The 14,163-nt window shown below is 45.3% G+C and overlaps 1 protein-coding gene across 11 annotated transcripts in view; it reads left to right on the forward strand.

The window, feature by feature from the left end:
* Window positions 1–285: 285 nt before the first annotated feature.
* Window positions 286–14,163, forward strand: part of ebf1a (EBF transcription factor 1a) — a 54,590-nt gene continuing 40,712 nt past the window's right edge. For 10 of the 11 annotated variants that reach the window (XM_071517715.1, XM_071517721.1, XM_071517716.1 and 7 more), the window contains exons 1-6: window positions 286–581; window positions 1,485–1,641; window positions 2,784–2,847; window positions 3,740–3,795; window positions 5,247–5,320; window positions 6,934–7,002. In XM_071517715.1, coding sequence (XP_071373816.1) covers window positions 448–581; window positions 1,485–1,641; window positions 2,784–2,847; window positions 3,740–3,795; window positions 5,247–5,320; window positions 6,934–7,002 — 554 coding nt within the window. In that variant the 5' untranslated portion in view covers window positions 286–447. The remainder of the gene's footprint in view (window positions 582–1,484; window positions 1,642–2,783; window positions 2,848–3,739; window positions 3,796–5,246; window positions 5,321–6,933; window positions 7,003–14,163) is intronic. The other variant, XM_071517719.1, reaches the window with a different exon arrangement.

Raw genomic sequence — 14,163 nt, forward strand, 5'->3', positions numbered from 1 at the left:
GGTTTTCTTTCTCACTGCGGACTGTTTGTTCCAAAAAACTGACATTTTGCTTGTTTTTTTGCCAACTGCACCTTGATCCGGGGGACTGTCGCCAACTCAGAGCAGCGTCTCATCCTGCGCTCCCCCTTTTATCGCTCTCACATTGTTCATCTTCATAGCTGTTGTTTTCCCCTTTTTCTTCTGGAATCGTTGACATGTGGTGCAGCTAACCCTGGATGCTGACAGCTCCCCTTTCCTTCCACATGTCGCATCTTTTGTTTACTTTGAACACACGCACAACTAAACGCGAAGTGAAATAGACCACGCCACTTTGCTCATCTGACAGCGCGATCAAACGCAAGAGGAGGGGAGGCAGGAAAAAAGGAGGGAGCCAAGGAGAGGAGGATAGAGAGAGGAGAGAGAGGAGAGAGAGAGAGAGAGACAGTGACAGTGAGAAGGTGCGTTTTGATGTTTGGCATCCAGGAGAGCATCCAGAGGAGTGGGAGTAGTATGAAAGAAGAGCCCATGGTGGCCGGGATGAACGCAGTTCGGACATGGATGCAGGGCGCCGGGGTGCTGGACGCCAACACAGCCGCCCAGAGGTGAGCCTGAGGCGGCCTTGGCGCTGCGCTGACTCCGGGGCGTGGAGACCGGGGGAGACCACAGTACTAAGACTGCGGTATTAAAGACGGAGCGCCTATATCACTTGGGGCAGCATGCGTTCCCAAAGGATGTAGTTGTGGGATAACCACTGATCCCGCTGGCTTTAAGTTTTTAGCTATAGGTCCACATGATGAAATTTGACTTGAGTGGTTTATTATATTTCTGGACGGAAACAACAGCCTTGCTCAAAGCACTTTTAGGCTACAAGATTTAAATTTAGGCTTATATCAAGTTTGCTGTCTGGAAAGTGTGTTGTGCGTTGATTTGTATTTAGGCTTCTAAGCTCACTTCGGTAGTTGTTTCTCTTGTTGGTTGCGATAAAGCAGTAATTTAATAGAATCTAGGTACTTTTCACAGACTGCATGCATAAATAAAATCTTTTCCCCTATCTAAAAAAATTTTCTCAAGAGAAAAAATCCCCTGCATTTGGTCATGCTTGTCAAGTTTAAAATGAAAATGTTGACACTATTATTGATTACAGGCCTAATTAATTCTATACCCTTCATGATAGCAATAGGCCTGTCCAAATTCATTGCTTGTTATATATTCAAATGAGTTTATTTAATCCTGCTGGGCCTAAGACCTCATATTTTAACCTCAGTTTACTTTGTTATTGTTTTAACACTTATTAAAGTCTAAGAGGAGAGTTTTCCCCGACTATGTGCATTAGACAGAGGCTTTATTAAATTACATGTGTAGATTTTAGAACGGACAGTCAAACTGTAGCCGAAAACTGCAGCTCAGAATTAAAACGCCTCAAAAAGTAGACCTATTTTACATTGCATTTTTATTTATTTATTGCATTCGTTCCCGACGGTGCTGGGTTGTGCTTGTGTCCGCAGCGGAGTGGGGCTTGCTCGGGCACACTTCGAGAAACAGCCGCCCTCCAATCTGCGGAAGTCCAACTTCTTCCACTTCGTCCTGGCTTTATACGACAGACAGGGTCAACCAGTGGAAATAGAGAGAACCACCTTCGTTGACTTTGTAGAGAAGGAAAAGGTGAGTTTTAACTATGTAGCCCACATTACACACAAGGACGGCAATCCGCTGAGGCATGGCAAAGTTACTGCAAAAAGCTCGAAATTCACCTATATCGTGTAAATGTCTGGGGGAATAGAGGAGAAACGGCCGATGTCTGACAAGATATTATTGGCTTGTTTAGTCAAAGTGATAAATTATTAGACTTAGGTTACCAAGCTGTTTTGCACAGACACACACAGCAGGGAAAAAAAATCCTGAATGTTTCACTGATGTGATTTTTCCAAACATAATATTTCTAGATTTCTGGCTATTATTGCTTGATCTTTTCCCTTCATTATAATGACAAAAGCTACCAGGTCAAATTTGGACTCACGATAAAATGTGCGAAGTGTCCATAAATTGTCATACTTTGATGCCCATGATGTCGACTGGTATTTTTGTGACACAAAATCTGCTCATTGTGTGGGACAAGACGTTTTATTTTTAACTACAAACATAAATTTCAATCAATTTGCAAACTGATTAGTTTATGTTGTGCAACATGGTTGTTCTGTTTGCAAATGTAGTTATTAGTGAGTGTTTTACTCATAAATGCCATAGCTGTTTTATCCAATAGGATACAATATTGGCCTATTTATTATTCATAACTTAGACCCATGCTTCGGCTGCTCAAATGCCCTTCTACTGCTAGTCAGCATTAATAAGGAGATTTTAACATCAAATTATGCTATGATTTATTGGACACAGAAATGTAAAGTATATGCCAACCTACTATTATTTGAAATGTGGTCTGTAACACGAATTCCAAACATTTTCCTTTTCCAGTACATGTGATAAAGTTGTGCACGGGCCTATTTTGTAACTGAAATGTTCTATCAAATTTTCAAAATAACAAGAAGCTGAGTTGACAACTTATATTTTATTAAATCACATAAAGAAAAGTTGTCCAAGTTACAGACTAAACCTTGGAGCTGTTTTTTATGTGTCTGCTTTTGTTTTTAGGGTAACAAACGAAGTGAATTCTGTTTGATCACAGTTGGAGAGGCATAATGTCCATAATCTAAAAATATCAAGTTCAGGCGACGTGGACGCACAGTAAAACTCCCTGGAGGAGATGGTTTACTTGCTTTGACCGGGGCTGTTTGGTTTAATTTTCATAGGAAACGACGGGGGAAAAGACCAACAATGGGATCCATTATAGACTTCAACTCCTCTACAGTAACGGTGAGTTTGGCTCACATATTTTTATGGAGCAATAACAAAAGCAATGAGTGAATGATACGCCAAGTGAACAAACTCAGGAAAAAACTGTTTTATGGGGTCACATAGTTAGGACAGTTAAATGTTCTTTTTACAGTTATGTAAAATATTTATTTTTCTAAATTATGAATGTTAAATAAAAAATAAAAGATAAATAGGCTATTGCTGTGGTAAAATGCTTTAAATGTTGTGGCAAATCTTTTTCAAACTTTATTATTATTATTATTATTATTATTATCATTATTATTATTATTATTATTATTCAGCTGTGTTGTGCTTAGTTTACTGCCTCTTGCAGTAACTTCTCCGGTCGGCCTACTTTGGCAGTGGGAGAAACAGCTGAATAGCAAAATGAAATGTTTCCAGACTCTTTTGAACGATTGGTTTTTAGGGTTAGTGCCTCGATTTAAGAATTTATTTAGACTTATTCAGCAATTATGCGTGTTTGTTCGTGTTGAATTCATTTTAACAATTATGTCTTAATATAGGCTAAGTTAATAGGAAAAAAAATCAACACCGGCAAAGAAAATGAAATAATTTTCCAAAGGACCAAGCAAACTGACAGCATGCAACAAATCACTAAAAGCCATTTTAGTGTTCTAACGGATACGACTCAGTTTCATAAAGTTTAGCCTCACTGAGGAAGTTATTCAGAATGAATAAAACTTGTGATTTGGAATATCCCAAGAAAATAGGGAAAGTTCTAACTCAAATGTGATATGAAACTTCCTACTTGCATTCCAACCATATCTTGAGTAAAGTAGGGAAAGCATTTGAAAATCTCTCTCTCTCTCTCTCTCTCTCTCTCTCTCTCTCTCTCTCTCTCTCTCTCTCTCTCTCTCTCTCTCCTGTGCAGGAATCAGGACAGAACAGGACTTTTATGTGCGTCTCATTGACTCCATGACTAAACAGGTAAGAGAGGGCTTTGCATTAGTAAACTACAGGCTTGAGAGTTACTCTGGATCGGTGTGGTGGTTGTGCTGGTCTGAATCTTGGCTCCCCCCTCCGCCCGCCCCCCCACCCCTCTGCATGCCTGTGTCTGAGACCCTCAACTTCAGCACAGCACAGCCAGCTTGATAAACGACCTGTCTTACCTGTGGAATACATTTACAGAGGCCCAGAAAAGTAGAGGACATGTGTCCTCATACTCTACCTCTGCACAGCAGCCAGTAAGTGGGAATGGTGTGTGTGTGTGTGTGCGCGAGGGTGTGTGTGTATGTGTGTGTGCGTTTGCACAAGCGTCAGGCAGTGTACACTATATATATATATATGTGTGTGTGTGTGTGTGTCTGTGTGGGTGTGATTGTGTGCATATAGTGTGCGAATATCTTTGTGAAGTGCACAAGCGGTTGTGTGTTTGTGTGTGTGCAGGAGAGAGAGAGAGAGAGGGAGAGAGAGAGAGAGAGAGAGAGAGAGAGAGAGAGAGAGACAGTGATGCATGCCAGCTCACTCTTTGAGGACCTTGACCCTCATTTCCTCAATGTGAAACAGAACAAACTATTCCAGAGTGTGTTATGGCCAATTCAATCACACAAAGAAATACAGAGCAGCACATGTGGGCTGGCGCACACTGAGGGAATTCTCCGTTAGGATGAATTAGATAACGATGAAAATAAGCCTCTTGAATGCTGTTTTGATATCAGGTCTTTTGTTTTGCCAATTCTGCCTCTAGTGCCATTAGGCTTGAAGAGAGTTTGCCTTAGAATGAAAGGAGTAGGAGGGGATTTTGTTTGTGTGCGCGCATGGATATGTGCGCGCGTGTGTGTGTGTTAGTGTGTGTGTGTCTGTTCATGTGCGTATGACTGTGTGTGAGTGTTTGCGTGTTTATCGGTGTGTGTGTGTGTGTGTGCCTGTTTGTGTGTGTGTGTGCAGACGCAGGGTGATCACAGCCCTGGAGAGCATGTTGAGTGGGGTTGGAGGGGTAACCAGACTAGATTTTTGGACGCTGTGCTGTATGGACCAGATGGTGCACTATACTCCAGTCTGGCAGTCCAACTGCTCACTGTACACCACATATAAATACACACGCACGCACAAACACATACACACACACACACGCACACAAGTACACACACCGCCCGTGCACATGCACACACACAGACACATTCTCTCTCACTATCTCTGTCAGAACAGAGCGTTCCTATTCAGGAGGACTGGATTCCCACGATACACACATTTGCCAGATAGACAACACTAGTCCCAGATGATGAAAGACACACACACTTTTCTGTGTCTATGTGCCCCTGCATCATGGTTTATATTTTTTTTCCCTGAGTACTTTTGGGGATCTAAAAGAAAAAAATAAATCAGTGTCATTTTAAATTCACCCAGAGTTTTTAATGATTATCTTTTGCCGTCTCCAGGCGATCGTCTACGAAGGCCAGGATAAAAACCCAGAGATGTGTCGTGTCCTATTGACCCATGAGATCATGTGCAGGTAAGACAAAACTCACCCCTCTACACATGTCATTTGTTGGTAATCTTCAGCCAACGCTTTACGGTCTAGATCAAGATGAACAGTGTATTCCATGTTGGAAGTTGCTCCACTGGTGTAAAGAGGGGGGCAAAGACATGAAGAGGAAATGACTGTAACGCCAAATTACAATAGAAATCTTAATATTTCCCTCTAAGTGGGTTGGGGAGAGGGGCCCTGGCCTATTTCTGTTGGTAGGGGTGTGTATGTGTATGTGTGTGTCTGTATGTCTGTGTGTGTGTGTGTGTGTGTGTGTGTGTGTGTGTGTGTGTGTGTGTGTGTGTGTGTGTGAGAGTGTGTATCCTTCTCATGTTCAGCTAATTAGGACAAGGAAAAGCTCATTACTCAAACCCATCCTCCTTAGTCTGTGTAATACATGCAGTTTGCTGTGTCCTGACAGTGAGCTATGTGCAGAGGGGGACAGACTCAAATTACACATAAAATACAGACACACACACCCACGTACACACACACACACACACACACACACACACACACACACAGGCTCAAATGTACTCAAGCAAGCGAAGCACTCACAGGCCATTGCATGCATTTACAATCAATAAAGGCATCACACAGCATGTGATTGTCCCTCACAAACCAGCCATCTAGAAATACATGCAGAGTTACATCTAGAAAAATGCTAGTGGCAAAGCCTAACCACTTCCTGGTTATCACACAAGGCAATTTAGACCACTTGTTTTCATATGCTGCAGGAAACGGTTGAGATCAGAAATCTGATCTGGCTCTCCAAGCCTCCTGTCCTGTGGGACCCAAGAAAGTAGGGGGAGGGTCTCTCTCTCTCTCCATCTCCCTCCCACACACATACACATACAGTATAGGCACACATGTAGTCAAATACAGGCATACACACACACACACACACATAGACGCACACACACAGAGAAGAAAGGTAGCGCAGGCATGATGGTACTTTTCGGGGGAATGGGGGTTGGGGGCACATAACACACTCTTACATTGTGCTGCAGTCAAATGATTCAGAAAGGACTCGTCACATCAGTATGCAACCCCCTTCTACCCAGCATGCACTACTCCCCAGGTCCAGTGGGACCACTCTGTGACCCACTTCTGAGAGAGAGAGAGAAAGAGAGAGAGAGGCGGGATAGAGGGAGGGGACGAGCACTGAGGAAAAATAGAGAACATAAGATCTCTGGTTGTGTGATGTCTGACAGAAATGGAGCTAACCTGAGCCCTGGAGGCTAATTCACCACAAGTTCGTATCCAGCTCCGTTCTAGCTCACTCCTCCATTGCCGCTCCTAACTTAACTGTAGCAGGTAAAATCGTCTGCTGATCTTACCTACAATAGAGCTGAAGTGCCAGTCTTACCTCTCCAAGCCCAACATAAGTCCAGTTTATGCGGTTCCTTAAAGTCTTACTCCAAATGCCACGAAAGTCTCACGCCCCGGCACTCCCATTTTCTCTCTCCCTCTTCTCTCACCTGAGTTCCTTTCCCTGTGCCTTGTTTTCTATGCTGTTCACAATCGAGCCTCATCTTATAACTAACTCCCCTCTGTCTCTGCACCCCAACCCCCCCCCCCCCCCCCCTTCCCTCCAGTCGATGCTGTGATAAGAAGAGTTGTGGCAACAGGAACGAGACCCCATCTGACCCTGTCATCATCGACAGGTAAGCAAACCTCGCCCTTTAACCTCCGCCGACACGCTGCTATGCTGTCATCGCCAGCACAAATACAGCGCGTATGTCTGCGTATGTGTGTGTGTGGCATAGCATTACACAGGCAAGCAAACATTACGGCTTTGACAGCACAGAGGCTGAGGTTCAATACAATCCGAGAAATATACATATAAAAATAATGACGACAAAAGATTCATTTTGGTTCTGTGCTTTTATTTGATAAGGTGATGTAAGGAAAATGCTGCCTGTTTTTCAGATAAAAGCAATTTTTGGGCATGTAATTTGAATGGAAAAAAAAAATGTCACGTGTAATAAAACTGATAAAATACGCCACAGGTTGTTTAAATTTCAGGACTCATAATTCTCTATGTAAGCGATATGTGTGCAACTGCAGTAAATAATATTCCAGGCGTGTGTGTGTGTGTGTGTGTGTGTGTGAAGTGGGGGAGCCGCCACTGAGCAGTTGAGTACTGCTGCAAGTGTGGTCGGACAGTGTTTGTGTGGTTAGGCTGATGACTTAGCTGATGAGCAGTTAGGGTTACGGCTGGAGTCTGGTGTGTGTGTATATAAATCTAACTCTGAATGGGTGTGGTACCGAAGGTTGTCTGCTGCTTTTGACACTCACACACACGCACACACGCACACACTTTTTCTCCGAGTGTGCACCTTTCGCCTGCCATCATAAACTACCTCTGACCGATGCAGCAGCTCAAATGATTTACGATCAGTCAGAGGAAAGAAAAGCCCTCAAGATTTACAGTCTGTCCCTCAGTGCGTGCGTGTGTGTGGCACGCTTGTGTACATATGTGCATGTTTGTGTGGGGGGGAAATCATTTGTTTACACTTGAACGATTGTTGAAGCGGGCAGATTTAAGGCTGCACCTAGCGGGACAGAGGGAGAGAGAACAACCTCACGTGCTGGAGCGATTTTGTGGAAGTGCAACCAAACACTCCAATAGAAACGCACTGCCACCTTTGTCTGATTGCACTGTATGAACTATAACCTGTCCATACCGCAGCATTATTAGGTAAAATGGTGCACATAGGAGGTTATGTATATTTTGTGTATGATTTGAATATTTTGCGTATGAGTGTATTTGTGTGTGTGTGTGTGTTAATGAGGCAGTGACCTGTGCTATCAGATGAACACAGCTGTCCTGTTCTCGCTGCTGCTCTGTCAAAAGCTACTCTTTACCTGTGTGTGTGTGTGTGTGTGTGTGTGTGTGGATGTGTGTGTGTGTGTGTGTGTGTGTGCGTGTGTGTGTGTGTGTGTGCATGCACCACCCCTGTTCCGCTCCAGTGAAGCGGAAGGCCTCACCTCAGCGCTCCCTGAGACAGCTGCACCCCACCACGTGGCCTCAGACAACACTCCTGCCCATCACTCTGTGCGTGTGTGTGTGTGTTTGTGTGCACATGCATGCATGCCATATTTTTGTTTTCCCGTGCGCATACTTGTTGAATTTCTCATGTGTGTGCTCTCTCTTGACTTGACCATCTTCATAGCACCATCCTCAGCATTTGGGCTTGGGATTGGGTTAAACTTTTCCCTCAGTTTGCTGCAGTTGAGCGAAGCCACCTTGGCGAGACTGATCTCCGGTCTGCTGCTAGGCTACAGCTCCCCACACTGAGCATGTGTTGTGGTCGCTCGCTAGCGGTATTCCCCCGACGCCCAATGGCTCAGGTGTGAGGGCAGCGTTAACGAACAACAAATTAGAACAGGGGGAGGAAAAAAACAGCAATATCTCCGTTTTCCTCTCCAGCGAACACTCCTTCTGGACAGGAAAATAGGTCAGGTGAGAGGAGGGTGATATGGGGGGGGGGGGGGGGGGGCTGAAGTGGTAGAGGGGGAGTGAAGAGAAATAAGGAGAGGAGGGTTTATAACGTTTGCTCATTTAGTACCAATATATTCTTGGCAGTTGTAATAATCAGGGATTCATAAACAAACAAACAACTGTGAGGGTGAGGCTGACTCAATTACCGTGAGTTCCCCTCCTTCAAATTCATAAAGAAATACCATCAGCAGCCCCTCTCCTCCCTTGAAGTTATTTAGTTCGTTAAATAAGGGCTCGTTAGCCCTCTGCTGTTTCACAGAGATGATTAGATTTTACAGCCCTAATTAGCTGGGCTAGCTCTAACTCTTCTGGAAGAGTAATGGGTCTGATTGCCTAATTAGCTCTCTCTCGTTAAGATGGGAGAAACAGGCCACTGCAGCAAAACCGCAGGAATGAGGAAAAATAAAGTCAGCTAATGAGAAACTTATTTGATTGTTAGGAGAACAAATCTGGTACAGTGTGGATCGGCAGCGCTCTGGGTACTATATTCATTCACCGGGAGGATCTCTCGCTCTCTCTCTGTCTCGTTCTCTCTCCCCTTGTGGAAAAGAGGAGTTTGTTTGGGCACTAAAGCCTCTACCAGGAGCCACATGATAAAGATTTTAATTATGAAGTATATTTGTTTAGGCTGTGGTAGCAAAAAGCACTTTAACATTACTTATGTTTTACTAAAGCTGAAGCATCCCCCACACGCTGTCCTCTTTTCATGCTATTTTGGTTCGTTGTAGGACTGTCATGGCTGTGGCAGCATTCATTTTAAATCTCCTCGGTGTCGCCTCTGACACTCTCAAATAGGTTTCAAAGTCTACGGTGATGAGTTTCACTGAGCGCAGACAGAGTTTAGGCTGACATGGTTGTGTGTGTGTTTGACACCGGGCAGGGGAAGCAGCTGAAAGGTGAGAAGCTCCTGTGTGCCTCTCTATGTCTTCCCCAGGGAAACATGTGTGGTCCACTTTAGCCCCTTACAGCGGTGGGATAATAAGAGGGGAGCCCTTAACCCTCCTAGCTCCGCTCCCACCTCCCTCCATCACTCCTGGTTAGCATGGGGTTAATCATATGCAGCCACTGTCAGTCAGTCTATCATCTGCCTGGATGGGCCTCAAATCACAAACACATTTTCCTCTCACCCGTGTACACCTTTGCCGTCTCTCTCTCACTCTCTCCTTCTGTCTCTCTCTCTCTCTCTCACTCACTCAGTTCACTCCTATTTATTTCCCAGCGGAACTCGTTTTTTTAATTTACTTTGCACATCCATATAATTGTGGACTAACCTCTCAACCCTGAATTTCCTACTCAGTAGCCCACCTCCCCTTGGGCTATGGGGGTATGGCTGTCCCTCCGGCCCCATGTGTCCTCTCCTGCCTCCTACCACCTGTGTCCCGTGGCCCTTTCCTGCCTGTCCAGCTCCCCTAGGCCTGCTGCAGGGTGTACCCCAGGCAGGGTGAACCTCTCTGGGGGAGAGAGGGGGGGTGGAGAGGCTCTCTGTGACCAGAGATAAGGATCCACTGGATGGCCCTGTCCCATGATCCTCCCTCTCTCTCCAGTCGGAGTGGGAGAGCCTTTTAACACGCAGAGACAATGTTATTTCAGGTTTATTGCTGTTTCTGAGTGTGTGCTTATGTGTGTTTGCATTTGCACACACTCCTGCAGGCTGCTGTTGATGTGGCCCATTTCCTTGCATATGTGTCTGCGCTTGTGTATTCTCGTCGATGTTGGTTATTTCCCTACAAGTGTGTGTGTTGATAGAGGCCATTTCCTGGCGAGTGTGTGTGTGTCTTGAGTGAAGAATGTCGGGCAGGAAGTGCTCCTCCCGGGGAGGATGATGTCATGGCCGGCAGTTTCCTGTTCTGTGGAGCTGACTGAGTCTCAGCTTCGCAGTGGGGCAGTTAGCACTTGAGGGCCCATAACACGCTAAACTGGCCTGGCACGGCCTGGTCCGGCTCTGGTTTTGCTTCACTTCTTGCCTTCCAACAGAGCAACTGAAACAAATGAACTTCGGGGCGTAGAAATATCAAAGTTATGAAATTTGGGATTTTAAGCTATTGTATTTTGCTCCATAGCTTGTTATTCACCTGCTCATAACCCCCCACCCCCACCCCACACCCCTTCTCTCTTTCTGTAGTGGGGAACCCCCTCATTGTTTTGGTTGTTATGTTTGGATGCACTTCCTGAGGTGAGAGGTCATGTGTTGCCTTGGCTGGGCTAACGTGCGCTGGTGAATAATGTATGTCATTGACTTTATGTCAGCCCTGCCAGCCCCCCAAGCCGAGCCCACCCATGTTTAATTCATCCATCTCATTTGTGTGTGTGTGTGTGTGTGTGTGTGTGTGTGTTTGTATGTGTGTGTGTGTGTGTGTGTGTGTGTGTGTGTGTGTGAGCATGTGTGTGTGTCATTTAGCCCAGTCTGCACCTGTCCAGCCATTAGCCCCCTTCTCATTTGCATTTGATGCTAATGTGGTTTACTGGCAGCACCTTCCGTCCCCTCAGCTTAGTTTCACTTTCATCCATGACTGTGTTACTGAGAAGGTGAAAACACACTTACAGTACAGTATCGCTATCCTTCATTCTTGAGACCGTTCATGCTGATGTCTGAATGTTGAGGTCTTCATTATTTTAGCACAAAGTTTTTTTTTTCTGGTTTTATTTCATGCAGGAAAGCCATTCTTTTTTTTCACCTCCGCTATCACTTTTTTCATTACTATTACTATCATTTTTTTTTCCATGTCTGTCACAGTTGGTTTTCTATTGTGTCTCTGACCACCTATCACTAGCTTGACATTTCCCTCCCAGACAAAGAGAAGCTAGAAACCGAGACACGAAACCCTGAGGGCAGCAATACTTTGCTCGGTGAATTACAGTAGCTACTCTGCTGCTTTTTTTTTTTTTTAAGGTTGTGTGATCTTGCGCTTCTCTGAGCTTGTTTTGGTGTTTCTCAGTTCTCTTTGGCTGGGGGGGGGGGATCTGTGCAGATTGTGCCGTGATTTTCGGCACAGCCCTTTTCTCTTTAGAAGATGCTTTCTAGTTGATGTGCTGTTTCTTTGTGCAGTCTTAGGGGGGACAGCTGCATGAGATGTTATGGGAGGCTTTGAAAAGGACTGGCCCTGAGCTAGTTGTGGTGTTTGTGTAGGGCTCAGGGGCAAAGAGGCAGAGTTGCTGGCTCATCGATATGCAGGCAGAACTCCCCTCCCTCAGGTGCTGGCTGCTTCACAAAACTGCCTCACGCATGCACACGCACGTACGCACACACACACACACACACACACACGCAAGAACACATACATATACCTATACACTTGCTCACCCTTACTTTAACTCATATACAGTACACTAATACAGTCACGCACACACACAGACACACACATGCACATTTGCAAGCAAGCACAGGCACGCAAAAGTAAGCTTACACACACACACACACACACACACACACACATTGACCTGCAGCTCTCTGCATCTGTTTGGTTGTGTTCTTTTTTCCCTGCGGTGGTTTCCCCCCCCCCCCGGGGCTGGAGGAAAGCGCTGCCCCAGGGGACGGACGGCTGCGCTGATTGACAGCAGGGAGTTTGGAGGTCGAGGCGCCTCTAAAACAGCGCCGGCTCTCTCTCTCTCATCTGGACCTTCAGCACTCTCACCCCCAACAACTGGCTCGCTTTCATTTGTTGACGCCGCATAGAAAATCAACACATCGTTTTCAGTGCATACCTGGTTTTGTTTTTATTAGTGCAGTGCATCCACCAATATGAAATATCAAATTAGCACAAGCTGCTTTTGTTGTGAGTCAGTGCTGCTATCGCACTTTATAGGTAGTTAAGCTAATGCTCTCCAGCTGAATGCAAACTCAGGTAAAAAACAGTTTATTAGTGCATATAAAACACTAGGAGTAATTTACAGATGTCATAACAGCAAAAATGTTCTGCATTTCATGACATGAGGAGGTTTTGGTGACTGCTACTGTAAATAGCGCCTTTGTAGTCTATTTTCTCTGCAAACTGCTTTGTCATTATTGCTTGACATTCCCTGCTTGACCTGGCCTCTCTCCTTGGCCGTTCCCTCTGCCTTTGTGTCAGTGTTTGTTCTGTCCCAGAATGAAGGGGTTTGGCTGGCCAGAGTTGACCCAAATGAGTAGCGTCCTACTTCTCTGAGAGCTATTTAAGACATTTTGGTGTGGAAATTGCAGGACAGAGAGATAGAGATAGAAGGGGAGTTAGAGAAATAGAATGAAGATATATTTACCATGTGAAAGGTCTCTTACGATCGTCAGCATTGACTAGCATGGACGTCAGCATAGACGTGCGAATGATGGCTCTGTGTGTGTTATTGCAAGTGAGATATACTGTATCTCAGTGGAGGGGGGGGGGGGGGGGGGGGGGGTGTAACGTTTTCCAGGATTTACTCCATGACTCGCCCTAGAAGATGCGCTCAATTTGCTTTTCAAATGAGGCGTGAAGAGCGTGTGTGAGCCTCTCGGTGTGAGGCTATGCATTTGTGCGTGCATGGTTATGTGTGTGTGTGTGTGTGTGTGTGGCAGGAGCAAGGCTTTGTTTTCCCATTGCTCTGATGTGTGTGGACATCCTCTCTCTTCTCTAGCGCACGGCCCACTAAGTGCTCTCTCACAGCCAATGTGTTACATGGCTGCCTGTGTTGCTGGTTGTAATTGAATAGACATAGTAACTCCTCTCTGCGAGGGATATTTGGGCCTCTCCCGGTAGGCTGAGCCAATCGCTTCCAGCTCCGACCTGCAGCTATCGACCCTTTAAGGCCCACTCTCAAACCATTGTTTACTGAATATTTCTGCTAAGCGAGAATGCAGATAGTACGCCTCGTGCCAGCTCCACACCCCGACCTGGCGTCTCACTTCCCATCAACCAATTTCCATTTCTGGCCCCTTATTCTGGCCCGTTACCTCGGCCCTGTAGCCCAGGATGTGTGTCCAGGTGTCCAGGATGAGTGTTGGTGACCCACTGTGCCCAAGCAAGATGTATAGCCTGTTGATTGTTTTCCATCAATCTGTCCAGGAAGAATGGATGGCGGGCCAGGCGCTCCGAGCAGCGCTCTCAGTTTCACACACCACAATGGAAGGAAAACCTGCGCTGCATGGGGGGAGACAGGGAGGGAGAGATATGTAGCGTGATAGGGTTGGAGTGCTGCTGGGATTCCACAATAAATAAAGTTATGGCGTTTAAATTATTGTATAAATCCTTGAAATATTCAGATAATTTTGTATAGAATTTTATTTTTATGTAGGACCTAATTTAATGTTTGCTGTAAAACATACATGGGAACTCTTCTACTTCAGCATTTACATTTAGTAATCATATCA

The sequence above is a fragment of the Centroberyx affinis genome, unplaced genomic scaffold (genome assembly GCF_046629955.1).
Source record: "Centroberyx affinis isolate AG114_WGS23_722 - 3 ecotype Tasmania unplaced genomic scaffold, CSIRO-AGI_Caff_v1 ptg000514l_1, whole genome shotgun sequence".
Taxonomy (NCBI): Eukaryota; Metazoa; Chordata; class Actinopteri; order Beryciformes; family Berycidae; genus Centroberyx; species Centroberyx affinis.